Here is a 21,716-nt window from a genome sequence, read left to right on the forward strand (position 1 = left end):
ATGCTTGAGCTGATGAGGCTTGAACTCCCAGCAGTGGACAGAGTTAGTCTGCAATATTGCATCCTAACCACAGTGTCACCATCAGGGATGTGCAGTCACTAGAGGCAGGGGAGGTGAGGCCTCACCAGTCATGAGGAAAAGGAAATAATTTTAAAGAATTTTTTAAAAATAATTAAAGCCAAGGTAGTTGCTACCAGATTCTAAGTCACAGTGACTTGGAACAGTGCTTAGTGTTAACTATAGGAGGAGGCCAGAGAACTAGGGGCCTCTTTTGCATAAGGAATTTTTCGCCTTTTAAGAGTTAACCAAGGGTTAAAAAGTGAAGAATTCCTTATGCAAATGAGGCATGTGTTCTCTCGCCTCCTGTAGAGGGCATTTTTATAGGCTTTTTAGAGTTCTCTGAGAGCAACTAGCTCAGTCTGACTCAGAGCTCTGGCCTTCCATGAGGGCAGAGTTGAAATCCTCTCTGAAACAGCTGGAAAAGGTACGTGTGTGGGGGGGGGAGGAATTCAAAAAGTTTGATTGCATGCAGAACCCACGTTGCCTTTTCAAACACACACACACACACACACACACACACACACACACAGCTGGATAAAAGTATAAGCCCAGCTTCACTGAAAAGGCAACGCGATTCACCTGCAATCAAAGGCTTTGATCGGAAGGCAGCAGAGGAAGGGGGGGGATGGCAGAGGAGCTGCTTTCAAGCCTTTGGAAAATATATCCAATCCAACTTCTCTGTTTGTGTTTGTTTGAGAGTGAGTGAGAGAGGGATCCAAGTTCTCTGTCTGCGTGTGTCTGTTTGAGAGAGGGGGAGGGAGGGAGAGAGGGAGAAAGGAGGGAGAGGGAGAAGAAAAGAATGGGAAAAACTTATTTTGCAAGGGGGAAAATGCTGTCGCTTTAAATTGGAACTGAGCATGCCTGGCTGTGGAATTCTGGGAGTTGAAGTCCACAAGTCTAAAAAGCTGCCTCACCAGCCATAAAACTCACCGCACGTCACTGGTCATCATGGATCCTAAGTAAGTGGCATGCAACAGATTTTGGGGATCACACATATGAGTAGACTGAATTTGTTTTTTTAAAAAGTAAATAATTGTTTCTCTTTGTTTGGGAGTTCGGCAGAGCAGAGTCAAGTTAAACCTTTTCTGAATTTTTGACACAACCCATCCCTGATATCATCTCTAGCATCAGATAAAGGCTAAATGAATGAATTAGATAATGAGCTTTTTTTCTCTACTTGTTTCCTAGTTCTGAATTATCTTCAAGCTGCTTTTACTACATTTGTGTTTCCCCATTTAGATGACACTTTGGAAGGAGAAAACTGGCTCTGGCAATCAGGTGTCCTGGCTCCATGCTGCCACCTATAAAAAAAATTGCAAAGATTCCATATACAGCTTTTTAAAAAGGCTCAGTTTCTAGTTTTCTAAGAGCCAAACATGGGACAGGCAGTAAAAACTTTACATGGGTAGCAGAATTAATGGATCTAAGGTTATCACTGATTTCCTTCTTTGTACAATGGGAATATATGATACAGATAAAAAAAAAGATGAGCATTATTATCAGAGTTTGAACCTTGCACTTTTTCCACTGTCATTCTCAAGTTGTGAAACATGTCACAGACGTTGTGCTTAGCTTTCCTAGCTATAAAGCAAAGTCTTTTGATGTCAACAAAGTCTTGTTCAACCACAGGTTCATTATTTTGTGTTCTTTGTCTGCTGCTGGTTAGTCAAGTTGAATAACCTAGAGCTGAAAAGATGAAGTACAGAGTAAAAGAAAAGATGAATATATAGGGTGTTTGCCCACTTTGTCAGTGTTGTTGTTCAGCCATGTCCAATTGTTCAGTCATGGACCATAGCATGCCAGACTCACCTCTTCTCCACTGTCTCCCAGAGTTTGCTCAAATTCATGTTCATTTCAGTGTTACTTAATTCCAACTATACGGTTCACAATATCTTGGTGTGCCATTTACACCTGGATGACCCTGATCCAGCTACAGTCATACTGCTTTGTAAACAGCTAATCAACCAACTCGGACAGTGCTTTTGCAAGCTCTTCTTCTTTAGGACTGTTATCCAATCTAAATAAAATCATTTGACAGGGAATAGCCAAGTTAACATTTTTATTTTTACCAGGCTCATTGTTTAAGTTCAGCAGAGATGGCATAAGCAGAGTTGCCTTCCTGTGGGATGGAAAAACAAACTCTTGACAAGAGATGCCTGACTTTCAGAGTTATCTACACACCTGGAAATCTAGACTAATTCCCTCCAAGTAGCAGCTGAGCATGTATGCCCTTTTCATACTTTATTTAAACTTTAGTTCAACTTTTTAAAGACAATAAGCTTGGAAGCATTTCTTCAGTTGAGAGTAAGTAAAGTATAATAGCCTTCATTTCTTACGACAGTGATAGAAAGATAATTAATAAATACTTATTCCCAGATCAGGATATGATATTCCTTATATTAGGATCTATTGGCTTTTTAAAGGAACTGAGGCCAGCCAGAAGAAAGATAATTAAAATAATATCTTTTTGAGGTCAGACTTGCACTGGTTGATCACAATGACATCTCTTGTTTAGGGGTATGACCATTCAGCAGGGTTGTCATGGCAACAGTGTGCCTTGCATGGTTCTCTAATGAAGACATTCGAATGGCTGAAGAATTGTTCAGGTAGCTGGTAGGTCTTTGCTCAGGATGCCTCCTGCAGCAGCAAAGTTTGCTATTGAAGTGTCTCCGAAAACTCACTGAGGAAGTACAGGGCAAATGGGTTGACACATGAATTGCAGAAGCTCAGCACTCGAGCCAGCAAGGTAATAACCATGTGGCCGAGGGATGGATCAATCTTACGATAATTGAAAGAGAAAGACCGATACATGTATAGCACATGATTTGGCAGACAACACACAGCAAACAGCCCAACAAAAACCAGTACAATCTTGGCCAGGCGTTTTCGAGTTTCCATCTAGAGTGAAGAAATAAACAGAGATTAACAATCTGAGGGCAGTGGAGCTGTCCCACAAAATAGCTGATCTGACTCTATGCTTTCTTTCAGTGTTCACAATACATTGTTCAAGGATGAGCATGAAAATTAATTTCCAATCAAGTCTTTTAATGACAATTATTCTGTGCATATTCTCGGATTAGATTAAATATACTATCACAGATAAGTCTGATGACATCTTTAATTTTACCAATGACATCTGGGAAAAAAGGTGAGAAAGTTCACGTAGTTTGAGCAGCTCCCCTAGAGAAGGAAAGTGCAAGTTCTGCCAAGGCCTGTTTAATCAGGACTATTGACAACTGAACTTAATTGATTAAAATTCAGAAGAATGAAGACAGATGAGGATAAGGGATATTCTTTCCTGAGTCTGTCTTAATCAAGGATCGAACTGTCATTCACATCTTATAGTGAATGATTCCATCATTCATTTTCACACTTATACAATATTTTATCAAGAAGATACAGCAGGCCAACTTTCTCCCGACGTATTGGAACTACAGCTCCCAGCATTCCCTACTCAGTATAAGTGTTTATCTGGAGAATTCTGGAGCAACAATCCCACCATATCCAGAGGATGATCAATTGAAGAAAATTAATTTAGAGTAATGCAAACTAGGGGTGGGCTGCTGGGGGTTTGCAGGGGTTTGGGAGAACCTCTAGCTAAAATTCTGTGCAGTTTGGAGAACCCCCAAATCCCACTTCTGGCTGGCCCCACTCCACCCCTTCCAGGAGTCTCCACATGGCCCATTTTGGATGCAGGTAAGTGCAGGGCGTGCATGGAGGCTCGGGAGTGGGGTGAGCCTACTGGAAGTTCGCAAGGGCCTCCAGAGCCTGGAGAGGCCATTTTCACCCTCCAAGAGGCTCGAGGAAAGCTTCTGGAGCCTCAGGAGGGTAAAAATGCCCCCCTACCCTGCTGTGGTGCAGGAGGCTGACTAGGCCATGTCCACCATGGCTGCAACCGGGCAGAGAGCCCCTTGCTAAAAATTTTGAAGCCAATCCCTGGTGCAAACCATTTCCCCATCTAATAATCTGACCTTCACAAAGCATGTGTCAATTTCAATTGCCAAAATAAATTATTCTGAAGCAATAATTCTCAAGTCTCAAGCTTTTAACAGCTGGACATAAATTATCTGTGGACCACAGGATTGTAATCTATTCCCAGTAATGCTTGGAGGGCTATTTAAACTGCTCTCTCATTCTGGCTAGAAACCAGGAGACCTGCTTTGGCACGAAAGCTGGTTGGGTGACTTTGGGTCAGTCACTCTCACCCCCACCCATCTCACAGGGTTGTTGTTGTGGGGAAAATAAGAAGATGACAAAGAACTAGATACCTTTGCTGCCTTCAGTTATTTCTAAAAATAATGAAAAGCAGAATTAAAGGATATTTAAAAAGGAATTTACAAAGCACTTCAGAATTAATACAGCAGTTAAAATTTAGCAACAAACCAGAAAAGAGAGAAGAATTAAGGAACATCAATTTTAAAAAAATCAATAACTATATACGAGCAAGAGATGGCGAATTTTAAATGTTAATAAAATTTCAGTAACTGGGGATTTATTTCAATCATTGCCCTTTAACTTTTGGAACATGTTGTATATGGTTCAAGCTAAGCGTTTAATCTTTGTTCAGGCATACAAAATTCCAATAACAGATATTGGGTATAAAGTCTGGAGATGCATCAATATTCAATTAAAATCAGTTTTTTGCAGAAGATCCTTGTATTGATGCAAGCTGATTTAAGTCATTAAGTTATAGATCCTGCAACAAGTGAAATTTCTTGAGGCTACGGAAAACTAGAAGAAAAGCCTGCAGGGATCTGATAGAACATCTGCTATGCGGACATGCTAATGAAGTTGCAAAATGTGATCAGAATTCTGTCTTGTGGAGTTTTGTTTATTAACCACGAAATAAATGCAGTGTCAGGAACACTATTTTCATAATAAGGGAGAGGCAGGGCTGATCATTAGTTCTTTTAATTATTTGTCCTTGCCTGTTGATCTGTGAAAGACCTGAGCTTATACTTCATGCCTTCCTTTTCTTTCTGAAGTAGAAATGTACAGTGGACTGATTTCATTTGGAACTATTCTGCCTATGGGAGAGTTAGTTCTTTCTACTAGGACTAAAACTTGTTTTTCAAAAATCCACTGGTGTCAGGATTGGTGTTGTTGTTTTTTAAAAAGGTGTGTCCTGTTTCAGGAAAAATTTGAAATTTCCAATCCACCACTTGCCCTCCTATATAGTCATCATCATCATCTCTTTTAACGACTCCATAATCCCTTACAGGATGGAGTCTGGGCAACTGAATGGAGCTCTGTGTTTACTGGCCAGATGCCCTTTCTGCCACCATTGCGGAGTTATATTCAGCAGATATATTCTCAATGTGCCCATCGAGAGAATATGTGCCTCTATCCAGGATCGAACTCACAGCCTCCTGATTGTAAGGTGACAGCTCCACCTCTGGGCCACTGCACCACTTGTGTCCTCCTATATAATGAAGGATTCTTTATTACCCATAGAATGGATTTGATTCAGACCGTACCACCTGAATTAAACAACAACTGGGAAACAGAAGTATGTGATGCATAGAAAGTCCTCAAGTTATAACTGTTTGTTTAGTGACCATTCAAAATCACAACACCACTGAAAAAAGTGACTTAAAACCAGTCCTCACACTTACAATCATTGTAGCATTCCCACTTAGGTTTATTGAAAAAAATATTAATTGTAATTGAATATACATTGTACAATGAACGTGAGGTATTTAGTTATATTAGATGAAAAATCTGTGATTGTAAATGTAATTGAGAATATGGATGCAAAAACACTTGTAGCCAAATGACATGCTGTATGTAATGGATGAGATTTTTATTTGTTTTTTATGTTTAAAAATAAAAACAAATTGTAAAAACAAAATTGAGTGCTTGGCAACTGACATGAGTTTATGTCAGGTGGCAGCATCCCAGGGATATGTGATCACCATAGGACCTTCCCAGCCAATTCAAGCAAGGTCAAGGAAGGAAACTGGATTCACTTAATGACCATGTGGTTCACTTAACAAATGCAGTGATTTTCCAAACAACCATGGCTAAAAAGGTTTAAAATCAAACACGACTCATTTAACACCTAGCAATAGAAATTCTGCTTCCAATTGTGGCTGTGAAGTCAAGAACTACCTGTATACTAAACATACCATTTCATTTATCTTGTAGACTTTCTTAAAATCAATCTTTTCTGGAAAACTTACCTGTTTTTTAGATTGTTCACTGTATTCTCCTGGCAGATTGTGTGCACTCTTAATTAATGTCTTTGCAATATGGTAGTAATAATACTAATGATAGTGAGTGGGATAAGAAGGTATACCAAAAGTATCATCACCGAATGAATCTTTGGGTGCAGATCATCCTTCAAAGGATAGCGCATACACTCTGTGAAGCTGACATTATCTGCATCATTGATGTGTGCCACTTCAGAGAAAACGGCTTCGGGGACTGCTAGCAAGATGGAAATTATCCAGATGCCGATTGCTTTAATACATGTCCAGAGCACTGCATTGGGTGCTTGAATATCCATTGGGTTTACAATGGCCTTGTACCTAAAATGTAGAAAGGAAAATGAATGTTATTGTTCAGACAATAGTAGTATATTGGGGTGGTTTTTATTGTTGTTGTTGTTGAAAGAAACCAAGAGTCCCATGATTCTGAGGGAAATGTTAAGACAGAAAAAATGCTACTGGGAGTTATTTGACTTTTGTTCAAGTGACTAAACAGAAATAATTTATTTAGAGAAGGAAGGAGGGAGGGAAAGCAAAAGGAAAGAAAGCACAAAATGTTTATTTGTTTTTTTTATAAAAAGTTATTATTATTTTTAAATATAAGCATTCCATCTTTTCTTAAACAGTGTGTCATCTGGGTACAAATATCTCTGTGCAATGACTATCAGAATTTACAATATCATTCATTACATTGATATTAATTCTCTAATCTTACAATTATAGGATATTAAACAGTTGAACATAGTAAACCTGTTCATTTTTCCCTCTTAGCATATCTTCTAATAAGAATATAATAATAACATTGAGCATTGTAATCTTCATAATACTAACAATTATCATATTGTTTACATCTCTATCTTAATATATTTCTACTCTTATTTAATCTCCTTTTATTTTCAACTTCCAATAAATGTTTATTTGTATTAGGGTAGAGAAATATATAATGCAATTTCTCTGATTTGGGGAGTTATATAATGTATTCCGCTACTTTTTAACATGGTTCAAAAATGTGTTGACATTACCCTATACAACTTGAAGGCTGATATGCCATAGTTTTCAACTCATATTTCTTACTTCCTGTCCATCCTGCTTTAAGATATCAGATCAATTTTTGGCACTCTTTATCAATTAGGGATGCGGTGGCTCAGTGGCTAAGATGCTGAACTTGTCGATCAGAAAGGTCGGCAGTTCAGCGGTTGAAATCCCTAGTGCCATGTAACAGAGTGAGCTCCTGTTACTTGTCCCAACTTCTGCCAACCTAGCAGTTCAAAAGCGTGTAAAAATGTAAGTAGAAAAATAGGGACCACCTTAGTAGGAAGGTAACAGCATTCCATGCACCTTTGGCATTTAATCATGCTTGCTACATGACCACTGAGACATCTTCGGACAGTGAAATGGAGATGAGCACCACCCTCTAGAGTCAGGAATGACTAGTACATATGTGCCAGGGGAACTTTTACCTTTACCTTTTTATCAATTCTGGACAATGATAAAAATCCAAAGGCTTCTTTTAATTGTGCTACTATTACAAAAGCAATGAAAATGTCAGTGGACAAATAAGGAACTATACCTCAAGAAGGGAATGAATGCAATCACTTTCAAAACCTGCCTATGAGTGCCCAGAGGCAAATGACTGACTACACCATAACACTGGAGTAGACAATTCTTAGTTTGATCTAAACTAATAAGGCATTCTTTGTTTCTTAGGTTTGGAGAGGAGGAAGCTTATAGTAGTTAATGCTTTGCTACTAAATCCAGGATAACAGTTCCTAAAATTGAATCAGCTATCTGGAGCTGAAATAAAACAAAACTGGAAAGAAGGATAGAGAACATTTCTGAAGCCCTTAGATTTGATCTTAAGTACAACTTGAGTCTTGCAAATAACTATTAGACTTTTATTGCCACAAACAAACAGATATCAACAAGTTCATTTATGCTCTGATTAGTTTTACAAAGGAACTGTTGATGTAACAAGATAAGAATTTCAACCTGTAACACTATCTATTCAAAGCATCTGTTTTCTCTATTGCTTTCTGGGGTTGGAGAGGGAGGACATTGTGAGATAGAAGGTATAGTCCAATGGTCAAATTGACAGCATTTATATCTAAAGAAGATAATCCTAAATTATGACCATTTGTTTAGTGACCATTCAAAGTTACAACAGAACTGAAAAAAGGGACTTACAACCGGTCCTTGCATTTACAACCATCATAGCTCTCCTAGGGTCACATGATCATGATTTTGGATAACCTCACATTTATGACAATTGCAATGTCCTGCAGTCCCATGTGTCCTTCTTAGCCAACTTCTGACAAACCAAGTCAATGGGAAAACTGGGACAAGGTGGCAAGTCACAGAAACATAACGTCTCGCTTAACAACCGCATGACTTAATGAAGAACTTTCTGGTCCTTATGGTCCTAAGTCAAAGACTACCTGTACAATAGAAGTTTAATTAATTACATAAAATAAATTCAAGTAATAATGGTTTCCTTGTATACAAAGCAAGGCAGATTAGATATTTGGAATGTAATTTTTAAGATTCAAATGGAAACTAACAACAATTACTAAAGTTTGATGCAAAGTTCAAATATCTAAAGGATGGCCTGTGACTAAAGATACAAACAAAAGAGAAGGAGTTGATGTAATTAACTTTTTTTTCACTGTGTTTTTTAAAAAATTCAGATTTAGCAATCTTGTTCTATAGGTATCTTGCTTTTTTATACTTTTTTAATTTTAATATCTTAACAATAAAGGTAGTCCTTGACTTACTACTACAATTGAGCCCAAAATTCCAATTGCTTAAGCAAGACAGTTGTTGAGGGAGTTGCACATCATTTTACCTCCTTTTTTTGCTACAGTTGCTAAGCAAATCACTGAAAGCTGTTAAGTGAATCATGCAGTAGCTAAGCACATCTGGCTTCCTCCATTAACTTTGCTTGTCAGAAGCCAACTGGGAAAGTTACAAATGGTGATCACATGACCCCAGGACACTGTGCAAGTGTCATAAGTACATGTCAGTTGCCAAGCACTCAAATTTTGATCAGGTGACCATGGGGAATGCTGCAACAGTCATGTGAGAAAATTGGCCATACGTCACTTTTTCAGGGCTGTTGTAAATTTGAATGGTCACTAAATAAGTGGCAGTGAACCAAGGACTACTTGTATATTTATACACCAAAATCCCACCCCCAGGTTTCACTCTTACATATCTGAAATAGTAATAAACACAATAATACTTATAAGCCTATGCAAAATACTAATTCCTCCCTGGCACTATTTTTTGACACTGTCTCACACTGATGGTAGAAAGAACTTTGACATTACAAAATATAACTTTTCCATAGATTTGGAGTTTTTCTAATTAGGAATGAACTCTTTTGCATTCAATAGGTCTTAGTACACAGAAAGCGAAGGAGAATTTCAAAAAGCGTTAAGTATTTTAAATTAAATCAGATTCTAAAACTAAATGTGTATTCTTAAGTGGGTGATAACATTCATTCTCTTTTCATTTGATATACATCCATTTCTTGCAATCCTGCCACGTCTCCTATAGTGTCCATAAAAAAAATCATTGCAGGAAGGACTAACCCCAGCTGATCTTTAAATTGGTCTCTAATGATATCCATTCTAGCTCCACATTACAGAGGCATAACCCCCACATGTGCATAGCTATACTTATATATTCTTTTAGTTCCATCCTGTCAAATGTAATGAAAACTATCCATCTTCTGCTTTCAAGGAGCAAGTGCCTCTGAGCTTTCTGCAAACAGCTATGATTAATGGCATTCAGGAGTTTGAAGTGGAAAATGTGTTTCTTTTATTAACTACCTTGTTAACCAATAAACCTGGTGATTAGATTAGAAAAATTCCCTGAGTATAACTAAGTCCCTAGTAAATCCAAACAGTTGGCTGCAGAGCACTGAAAAAGAAACCAAAATACAGGTTTACAGGAAAGATAACAGAGGTGGTATTCAGCCGGTTCGGACCAGTTCTGGCGAACTGGTAGCGGAAATTTTGAGTAGTTCAGAGAACTGGCAAATACTACCTCTATCTGGCCTGGCCCCTGCCTATCCTGCCCCTTCCAGGAATCCCCATTCACCCCATTTTGGCTCCCAGGTAAGTGCAGAGAGGCCCAAAACAGAGCACAGTGGTGCGGTGCGGACACCCCCCCCAGCCCATTTTTGTTCCCAAAAATGTAATCTTCCCCTACAATGCCCACTAAGCCATGCCCTCAGAACTGGTAGTAAAAAATGTTGAATCCCACCACTGAGAGATACCCAGCTGATGACCATCCAAGGCTATTAGTATATGTGCAGCTGTATGAGCCAAGGTGGCGCAGTGGTTAAATGCAGCACTGCAGGCTACTGCTAGATCAGCAGGTCAGCGGTTCAAATCTCACCGGCTCAGGGTTGACTCAGCCTTCCATCCTTCCGAGGTGGGTAAAATGAGGACCCAGATTGTTGGGGGCAATATGCTGACTCTCTGTAAACCGCTTAGAGAGGCCTGAAAGGCCTATGAAGCGGTATATAAGTCTACTGCTATTGCTATTGCTATGTGGATTGCTCAGTTGGAGCAAGACAAGAGTGAATGGCACTCTGGAACAATAGATTTTATTTTAATGGTCCAAAGAGCCTGGATCACCAATAAGTAATTACACCTATACTGAAAATCACATGCTAATCATGTATGGCATACTATGTATTTGACTATTGCTAAGTCTGTGGTTTGTTTGCTTCTTTGTTTGTTTATTTATTCATATCAGAAGCAACACAATTAAAATAAGGCATACTATATAACATAAAATATAAAATACAAGTTTAAAATATCTACAAGTTAAACAAATCTTGCCCAGAAGCTAGCAACATTAATTATGATCTGTCACGCTACCAATAGATTCTCAGGTGTACATTGATCAGGACACAAAGGGCAGTATACTAAAATTAGCTTATTTCTAGCATATCTTCAATATATAGGCTTAACCAGATCAAGATGAGGATCCTTAAGCTCTTTGGTCCTCTCCTGTGCTTCCTTCTGAATATCTTCTAACAAAAAGACTACAGTACATATTGTCAGCCAAGGGAGGCATAACATGCCTTGGCACTAATAGGAGCTTTCCTCTCATTATAATTAGGTCTGTCTGAGTCTTCAAAGCTAAATGCTGGCTGGTATCCAGGACGTAATCCTATCATCATATATCCAAAGAACCTATTACTGTTCCTGTTAAACTACTGTGTTAACAAATAAGCATCAGATTAAGAAAAGGAAGACCATTCTGATGTCTTTCTGATGGACCAAACCGTTTTCCAATGCCTTACTATCTGTAATGCGGGTTGTGGTTCAGTATTTAGAAAAACTGAAGAGGGGAGTGTTCAGATTCTGATTTAAACATTACATTTAGTGGTTTGCCACTATTTCTTAGCTTAATCTAACTCTTCTTGTTCATGAGAAGTGAGAGAGAGGTTATACCTGCCCCAGACCATTTTCAATAAAGAAGAGGATAAAATAAATGCAATAAATTTTTCTCATCACAAATTTATGAAAACTTACCAGTACTTCCCTTTTTGTGCTTTCAAAGAGGAAAAGCAATCAAGGACGTAGTTTTGATCTTGTGTTCTCTCCCTCCATTACAACTTCCTGAATTGCATATGGATTTCACAGAAATGTATGATCAGGCAAGAGCTAAAATCCATACACTGCTTAAGTAAAAGCTATTAAAATCCCTCCACCTGAAAGTTTTCTTTTCATTCCTGGATGAACTATTGGCATTTGTTTCTATGTTTCTTCAAATAGCCCATAGTTAAGAATTAGTTTGCAGATTCAAACCAATTTGCATAGTGAGCAGCAAAGACACATCATCCCTATGTTACACATTTACCAAGACTTCATTGTGATCCATAATAAATCCCCCATCTGTAGCAAGCAATGGTGCTTGCCAGTAGAAAATTGAGAAATATTTCAGGATTTCTCTAGCATTATGCCTCTGTGGGTATCATTTAAAAGATTTCATTTTGATAGAGTTGGTTGTAGTTGCAAGAATTTTCAGTGAACCAGGAATGAATGAAGGAAATGAGAAAGATATTCTGATAAGCAAGATCAATGGATACCTGATAGGCGATCACAGCCAGTGGCAAAAAAGATATATCCACATAGTTTACCCTTACAAAGCCAAATAATGGAAAAGTGATAAACATGATTACAGAAAGGGCTTGTTTCCTATTTATCCAGCCAAAACTTTTGCTCTGCTTGAGTCATCCTCTCTAGTTTCTCTCCAGAGTCTAGTTATCAGAAAATGCAGTGAGAGATAAAAAAATTAAAGAGGGATGATTAAAGAAAATGTAAATTTAATATTGAAAAATGAAACTGGCTAGAGCTGCAAGCATACACATTTTCTGGGTTCATTTTCAGATGCAAGAAATAATTATCTGGGTTCATTTCAGATGCAAGAAGTAACTAACTATTATTTATTTATTTATTATTATTTATTTATTATTTATTATTATTTATTTATTAGACTTATATACCGCTTCATAGGGCTTGAAGCCCTCTCTAAGCGGTTTACAGATTTTTAGCAAATTGAGTCAGCAAATTGCCCCCACAGTCTGGGTCCTCATTTCACCCAAGGATGGAAAGCTGAGTCAACCTTGAGCCGGTGAGATTTGAACTGCTGAACTGCAGATAATAGTCAGCTGAAGTGGCCTGCAGTACTGTACCCTAACCACTGCGCCACCTCGGCTCTATAAATATGTAAAATACTACATTCTTTAGGAGAAATACTTTCTGGAAATAATTTTTTTACCTCCATATTTTAGTTAATCATTTCATATGGAAACAGCTTTCCAGTTTCATTTTCATTCTCAAACCTTTTATATCCTGTACTGAAACACCTTCTGTAAAACATAATGTGAATTATATTTACTAAGATACAAACCCCTCTTCTCTGGCATATTCAAAATATTGATGGCAAATCTATTCAAGGGAGTATCACTGTGAAACCACAATGGGCACCACCCAGACTAAAGGAGAGTAAATTAGTCTATAAGGAAGGCTAATGTTTGTGGAAAGAAACAGAATTCAAGGGTTGTTGATCAATCAACCATACCTTCAAAAACAAAAGGCATTCAAAGACTGAAATCACTTCTAAATGACCAGTCATTCCATTACCAAAGTCATCAGGTCTCATCCTTTTCTCATACTTAAAACAATGCAGGCCTTTAATAAGCTGATCTAAGATTGTAAGATAGCAAAATATAACAGAAATGGACATATTTACTTGTTTGAAGCTCTGCAACATTCAATTCCAATTTCACCTTTTTTGGTTAGTTCTCATCAACTAGACAGAAATAACTGTTTCATCCAGTTATTCCCTTTCATGCCAAAATTCAAATCTCTTCAGTGCGCACACACACACCACACCACACACACACACACACACACACACGAAAAGTGCTTACGCCTTTATGTGCCCACCAAAGTGACATATCCTTGACCTGATGGTTGTACATACAATTATATGTCATTCCACTGCTGGTAGAAGAACAGCATTTGAAAAATGGACTCAAGCACTTCTCACATAATTCACATCACCCTCAACTTCTGTGCTGACAGACATTGTTTGTCAGTGAAAGACTCCCATTAGCACAATATGATGTGACTAGAACAAGGCACAACTGGGACCATTTATACAATGATATGTGACAAGCAGAAACATCTGTTAATGTTTCTCAGTTCCTTTCAGGAGAAAATCTAAACCTAATCAATCCTTGGTCTACTTCCTTAATATACTCCTTAGTATATATTCTTAGTGCTTAAGGAATGCTTGCTGAAATCTGCCCAAAGGTGGTTTTTCAAGGGACAACTGGACTTTCTGGTTTTTTTTAAAGATGTTTCCCTTCTCATCCAAGAAGCTTCTTCAGCTCTGACTGGATGGTGGGGAAATGGAATGGTTTATACTCCTTGCAGATAGCTGCTCATTTGCATTCTTTTAGCTGTCTGCAAGAAGTATAAATCCTTCCATCCCCACCATCCAGTCAGACCTCAGACCTCAAGAAACTTTTTTGGATGAGAAGCAAAACGTCATCAAAGAAAAACCAGAAAGTCCAGTTGCCTCTTGAAAAACCACCTTTAGGACAACCATGGATGGTTGAGAACCTCCATAGACATTTAGCTGAAATCTGGAAAAACCACAAAAAGAGAATAGAATCTCCTAGAAGAAGACAAACTCAGCTGGCTGGCTATCAAATGGAGTATTTTACAGCACACCACACTTGGTAAGATTCATCTAGAGCTATGTTGGGTAAGCTTTTAACAAACAAATCTCCTCCCAATGATTTTGTCAGAAGGAATTTAATGTTTACTAAAACTGCAGTTTTCAAGCTATATGAGACCATCTCTGGTGGTAATTTTCCAAAATCTGATGTTGGTTTGGTTTATTAGATTTATATGCCGCCCTTCTCCCAAGGACTCAAGGCAGTGTACAACATTAAAAGAAACACATAATACAAAAGTTAAAAAAAATTAAATAGAATATCCCAAACAAACTCAATTAGAATTAACAATAACATTTTTTTAAAAAAATTCGAATTAAAATTAACAATGATCAATAATTTGTTTTGTTTTGTTCAGGCCAGGCTGGCTTGCTGGAAAAGCCAACTTTTTAGGGCGTGTCGGAAGGACCGGAGGTCGGGGATTATATGAAGCTCCGGGGGCAGCTCATTCCAGAGGGAAGGCGCTCCCACAGAGAAGGCTCTCCCCCTGGGGGTCGCTAGCCGACACTGTCTGGCCAACAGCACCCTGAGCAGGCCAACTCTGTGGGATCGCACTGGACAGTGGGAGGCTACCGGTGGCAGTAGGTGGTCTTGCAGGTATCCTAGGCCTAAGCCATGGAGAGCTTTAAAGGTCATAATTAGTACCTTGAATCGCACCTGGAAGACAACCGGCAACCAGTGCTGGACGACGCCTAAGAGGGGTGTAACATGGGAGCACATAGGTGCCCCCATGATAACCCATGCAGCCACATTCTGGACCAGCTGAAGCCTCTGGGTGCTCTTCAAGGGCAGGCCCATGTAGACAGCATTACAGTAGTCCAGGCGAGAAAGGACATGAGTGACTGTGCACAGAGCGATCCAGGAAGGGGCTCAACTGACGTACCAGGCGAACCTAGTAAAAGGCCCCCCTGGTCACGGCCATCAGGTGTTCTTCTAGACTAAGCCGCATATCCAGGAGGACACCCAGATTGCGGGCCCTCTCTGAGGGGGCTAGAATTTCTCCCCCTATCATCAAAGATGGAACAAGATGCACAAATCGGGATGACGGAAACCACAGCCACTCAGTCTTGGAGGGATTGAGCTTGAGCTTGTTCCCCCATCCAGGCATTGGGACATCACATTTGGGTGGTTTGGGGTAGAGATGAAAAGTTGGGTATCATCAGCATATTGATGATACCCCAAAACCATGGATGATATCACCCAGTGGTTTCATATATATGTTGAACAGGAGGGGTGAGAGAACCAATCCCTGGGGCACCCCACAAGTGACGCGCCTCGGGGTCGATCCCTGCCCTCCAGTCAAAAAAAACTGTGACCGATCCGACAGGTAGGAGGAGAACCACCATAAAACGGTGCCCCCCACTCCCAACCCCCTGAGTCGTTGCAGCAGGATACTATGGTCGATGGTATCAAAAGCCGCTGTTTCTTTTCCTTTGTCTTTTTCCATTATCAATATTTCCAAAAACGCATTTTTCAGAGCATTTTTTAATGAAGGGAATGTTGTAGAAAGTGGTATCAACAGCTTATCACATTGAATAAGGAATGCATAACTGTAGCTAATCTGGAGAAAGTCCAATGATGGAACTAAAAGTTTTTTTATTCGGCAGACATTTGGTTTCTTTATCTTTGAGTTCCTCACTGACATCTAGCATTCATATATCATGTCTCAACTAAATGAGGTCAAAAATCTATATTTAGTTTAGTCAACTTTTATTTAAACTTACTTAAAATTACTTTGGTATAAAATTATACCTTGTTTACTTTGTTTATGCAGTGACCTATTCTCTCTTAGGGATGCAGTGGCTCAGTGGCTAAGACACTGAGCTTGTCGAACAGAAAGGTCAGCAGTTCGGTGGTTTGAATCCCTAATGCCGCATAATGGAGTGAGCTCCCATTATTTGTCCCAGCTTCTGCCAACCTAGCAGTTTGAAAGTGTGTAAAAATGTAAGTAGAAAAAATGGCGGGAAGGTAACAGCATTCCATGTGCCTTCAACATTTAGTCATGCTGGCCACAGTCATCTTCGGACAGCGCTGGCTCTTTGGCTTTGAAACAGAGATCAGCACCGTCCCCTAGAGTTGGGAACAACTAGCACATATGTGGGAGAGGAACCTTTACCTTTACTATTCTTCTTATCCCATTTTAGTGAGTCCTAATCTTTGTGGGAAACGTTCCATCTCTTTTTAGATGCTATAGAACGTAACACAGCAAATAGGATCCTCCTTTTGAAAAAACTACTGCAGAATCAGATGTGGTCCTGTGAAGTTGCCATCTGTTACATAGCTAGTTAGGCTTGACTCCTGATGAATGCAGCTCATTCTCTTTTACATAATTTTTTTTTACCTTACCTAAATTATTTTTTATGAAAAACATGTGAAGCAGGATCTTTCTAGCCAGAAAAAAGGCTATGATGACTTAGTCAAAAAATATATATCATTTCAAACAATAAGGAATATTCTCTTTTTACATTCAAAGTAGTAATATTGCTCAGTTGTATTGTTTCAAAATTCTGGATTTCTCCATTATCCTTTATTTAGACCGTCATCTTCAAAACTGAATCAAACCAGGATAAAAAAAGAAAGAGAAAAAGATGTTGGTAGCTCAAGTGAATATTTTGTTTCTTGAATCCATCTTTAAAATCCTTAAAAATTCTGATCAGTGTGACCAAAGGGAAAACCGAGTGTAATATAGGAGTATCAAACTCAAGGTTCAGGGGCTGGATCCATCCCCTAGGATGCTTAGATCTGGCCCACGGGGCTGCCCTAGAAACAGCAAAGAATCAGCTCCTGGTGCCTCTACCAACAAAAATAGAGCTCGGCAGGGCCGCATGTGGTCCTCTCAGGCTCCATTTTCAGCTGCAACGGCCTCCTGCTGCCCTCTGTCAATGAAAACAAAGCTCAGGGGTGCATATGCCCTCCTGGGGTCCATATGCCCCCCTGGGGTCCATTTTTACTGGCAAAGGGTGGCAGGAGGCCTTCGCAGCTGAAAATGGAGCTCTAGAGCCTGATTTCCCTGGCAGAGCACATGGGCCATCACAGACGCCCCCGAGTTCGAGTGATGTAAGATGGCCACGCCCACCCTGGCTGCACCCACCCAACCCCCCCACCCGAGGTCAAACACAACCCTGATTGAGTTTGACACGCCTGGTCTAATATAGGGAGGGAAACAGTCTGCAATGTTATCACTTTTCTTCTGAAAAGAAACATTCCTGCATGAGCAGATAGCAAGTGGCCTGCAACCACTTGCATGCTGTTATCTGTTGTTGCATAGCTATATCAGTGTGCATATTAACCATTGACAATAAATCATTATTAGCACAACTGTATCTCTTTGCACATGCATGCAAATAGTAAATTTGGCAAAGAGGAGACCATCCTAAGACTGAGAAAGAGAGAGATAGGATTTTCTGTACAAAAAGATTCTGTACACTAGGAATTCACTGGGCTTATTTATCAGCATGCTTGCATTGGCTTACCCTATGAGGTAATTATGACACCAATCTTCATTTCTCACAAATAGAAATGAGTACTAGGACAAAACATCACATTATTAAAAAGCATTCCTGGTTTTTCCAAACAACTCTCCCCAAGTGGCTACTATGCCATTTATTGAGTGTCATTCAACTTGTCATTTTTTTCATATTGGTGAAAACATGTGCATTTATGAATGAGTGTAAGTTTGCACCTATGTATTCTCAATATTACATCTGTTTCAAAGCCTAAGGCTTAGCTGGTTACAAGTTCCAATAATTTTCCAACAACTTGGGAGATTTCAAAATATGTAACCTCAAAGATGTGGTTGTGTGATTTATCCTTGAGGTTGTGCTAGTCTCGTGTGAAAATGTAGCATGCAATGAGATTGTAATCTCAGTTTAATTCTTTTTCAAAAGGAAAAACAAGTTAAGAGGACCAGTAATGATGGCAACTTTTTTTATTCCAACATCCTGTTATTATTTATCTATAGACATTTCAAGATAGACTATTAACTTGTCTGTTTCAGGAAGTTCATACAAGTGGCAACACACATTTTCTGAATAAAAACTATTGCCACCATTTTTTATTTCAACTGCAAATTGATAGATTTCAGTAAGGAAACAAGTAATGCCAGCACATTTTATCATCATTATGCAAGTTTGTCCATAGGGGGAAAAGACATATTCTTTTGCTGATGATTTTGGTCAGAATCCTCTAATCTTGATGTTAAATCATGACCTTTTCTCCTCTATTTTTCCAACTTTGTATTAAAGTAAAGCAATCTTTAATCATATGTTGCTTGGTTCTTTGTCTCTGCTGCTTGATAGTTCCATAAATATTGTGTGGAAATTAATTTCTTCTCCTTAATTTCAACTTTCATTATGTTTACTTAGGAACATAATACATCTCCCAATTTAATACATTTGAAAAGATAAATATTTCTATGGTCTACATGAGAACAAAAACAGATGAGTAAATATTTTTATGGTTGTATAATTGATACTATAATGGAAGATAGTATACGCTGTAAAGATGCTTTATATTATCATATATTTGTTTATACATTATTGTATATTGGTATACATACATACATACACACACACACACACACACACACACAGATTATAATAATCATGATGTTTGTATGATAACACCTTGGACACCTAGAGCAGTGTTTTTCAACCACTGTGCCGCGGCACACTAGTGTGCCGTGACATAGTGTAAGGTGTGCCGTGGGAAAAACACCCGCCTATAGTCAATATAGGCACAGAGTTAAATTTTTTAAACCTTTTCTAATGGTGGTGTGCCTCGTGATTTTTTTCATGAAAAAAGTGTGCCTTTGCACAAAAAAGGTTGAAAAACACTGACCTAGAGAACACACTGCTCAACATACAAGTGGAATGTTTGATATAAAACAATAAGAATATTTCAAAAAAAAATAAAGAGACAAATATTTCTAAAGAAGAACATAAGATTTTTAGACTAATCATTTGTCTTATTCACATTTATGTCTACAAATGTGACCAGTTATAGGAGATCCCTTCTGAAAACTGCTCATGTGAAAAAGCCAAGGTTGCTCCTTCTTGTTCCGTGGAATTAGCATTTAGGGAAAAACTGCATCTAAAAAGAAACATTCAGTTCATCTATCACAGCTGATGGACTTTTTTTTTAAACGAATTCCTCCAACCTCCCTTGTTAAGACTACTTAGGGTAATGTTAAGCCTATTTCTGTGTGTCCACAGAAGTCATTTGGTTCCCTCTGAAGTCATTAAAGAAAATAAATAGATGTACCCTCAGATGAGGATGGATCTCCTTATTTACTTGTGGGTGCGATTAGCATAGGATGAGCTAAGAGACTCCTGAAGGGACAGACTGACCTCTGGCAATCCAATCAGACAGGGTATCATTTTGAGCCTTCTCAGCTTGAAAGTCTGACAGTGTGGAGGGGGAAAAAGAGGGACCGATACCTTTCCAAACTTCTAATGAAGCAGAAGCTTCACCAAGGCTGGTTGCTGGAACATTTTTTAATTCAATTAGTTATTCGTTCATTTAAATTTATTGGCGTCCCAACTCTAGCGGACTCTATTAAAAGTGGGAACTTTTAAGGGCATGAAAGGCAGCCAATGGCTGGCATGTGGGCCGGGAAGTTTGCAGTGTTTTTCCCCCTGCCGTTTAGGGATTGGTTTCTCCCCACCGAATTCGCTTCGCTCCGCCACCCGCCTTCAGTCTCTGGAGGACTTTCCTCGGTCGCTCCTGGACTCACCTGTCGGCGCTGAGGGCGGTGAGGGTGAAGACGGAAACGCCCACGGAGGTAAGCTGAATGGCCGGCAGCAGCTTGCAGCCCACCTCGCCGAAGATCCAGTCCTTCAGGAAGAAGCGGGAGGCGTCGACCGGGACGCAGGTAAGCAGCAGCAGAAGGTCTCCGGCGGCCAGGCTGGAGATGAAGATGTTGGGCACGCTCCGGGCGGCGCTCCGGGCGGCGAAGATCTTCAGCAACGTGAAGTTGCCCAGCAAGCCCACGGCCATGATGAGCAGGTAGAGCGAGGGGATCATGCAGCGGATGACGAATACCGCCCCAGCCTGAGGGGACGAGGTCCCCGGAGCAGCCACCTCGGTCTCGTTGCCCGCCACCGTCCCTTGGAGCCACGTGGACTCTGTCGACCTCGGTGGCATCGCGGAGACTCTCCTTCGACGGCCTTCTCCCAAGTCCTCGATCTAGAAGCCGGCAGTTTGGGGGTGCTCCTCCTCCGCCCCAACCAATCTTTCTCTCCCCGAAGACCCCAAGAAGGAAACAAGTCTCGTCGGAGTCAAGCGTCCTCTTTACCTCCGAAGGAATGGGATGGACGAAGAGAAGCGAGACGCTGGCAGTTCTCTGTCTGAAAGGTTCTTGGGAAAGCTTTGGATGTCCGAGGGGCTGTTCCGTCTTCTGCAGAGTGTAGTGTTAAAACAAACCGCCTGGCTCGCAGCCCCTCTTGTTCTGTCTGGAGCGCGACTCTCTCCAGCCGAGTTCGCTTTGGCCTCCTTAGAGGGGGGCGCCTTTCCTTTAAAGGCGAGCGGGTCCGCCTCCACAAGGAGGAACAGTGCGCGAGAGGCACACCCGGGGCCCCGAGCTGAGGTAGGGTGGGGAAAGGGTTTTTCCCCCTCATCAAGATCCAGGAGAATGCCTGTATATATCTTTGGTTTTTAGGGGTCCATTTCAAAGTCCTCCCTATGAACTGTAGGACTGACCTCTGTGTTGTAATGACTCTGGCCGCAAACGGAGCGGCAGAGCAAGCAGAGACTGGTCTGAGGTTAGGGTCTTAATTTTTTCCCCAATCCATACTCTTCGCAGTATATCATCATAGAACCCTGTATATCATCAGTTACAACCCTGATGGCTACTTTCACATAAAATGCCTGCGTAGGTTTAAACGTGATTAGGGTTTTAGTTGAGGCTTATGGGAACCCAGCCTAACAAATGGTTCAATGCGCAAACGGGGATAATGGAGATAAATTGGAACTGTCCGACACTTTGGTGCTGAAAAGCTCTCTGAAACTAATCTCTCTTTGTTTAGCTTCGGGGCAGAGTTTACAGTAATTATGGCGCTTTCTTGGGAACCACTATCCACTGAGATAAATTATATTTGCAGCCTAATCTGTATCAAGGAGCAGAAAATGCTATTATCTTGTAGTTTTTAATCTTCTGTTCCTTGGTCTTCAGCCTAAATGAT

General features: G+C 39.9%; 1 protein-coding gene across 1 annotated transcript; it reads right to left on the bottom strand.

The window, feature by feature from the left end:
* Positions 1-2,552: 2,552 nt before the first annotated feature.
* NMBR (neuromedin B receptor) lies at positions 2,553-20,679 on the bottom strand. The gene is given in 5 exon segments (XM_032215364.1): positions 2,553-2,736; positions 2,738-2,958; positions 6,243-6,325; positions 6,328-6,590; positions 20,270-20,679. Coding segments are annotated over 5 exon segments (1,161 nt in total).
* Between the last annotated feature and the right edge of the window lie 1,037 nt (positions 20,680-21,716).

The sequence above is a fragment of the Thamnophis elegans genome, chromosome 4 (genome assembly GCF_009769535.1).
Source record: "Thamnophis elegans isolate rThaEle1 chromosome 4, rThaEle1.pri, whole genome shotgun sequence".
Taxonomy (NCBI): Eukaryota; Metazoa; Chordata; class Lepidosauria; order Squamata; family Colubridae; genus Thamnophis; species Thamnophis elegans.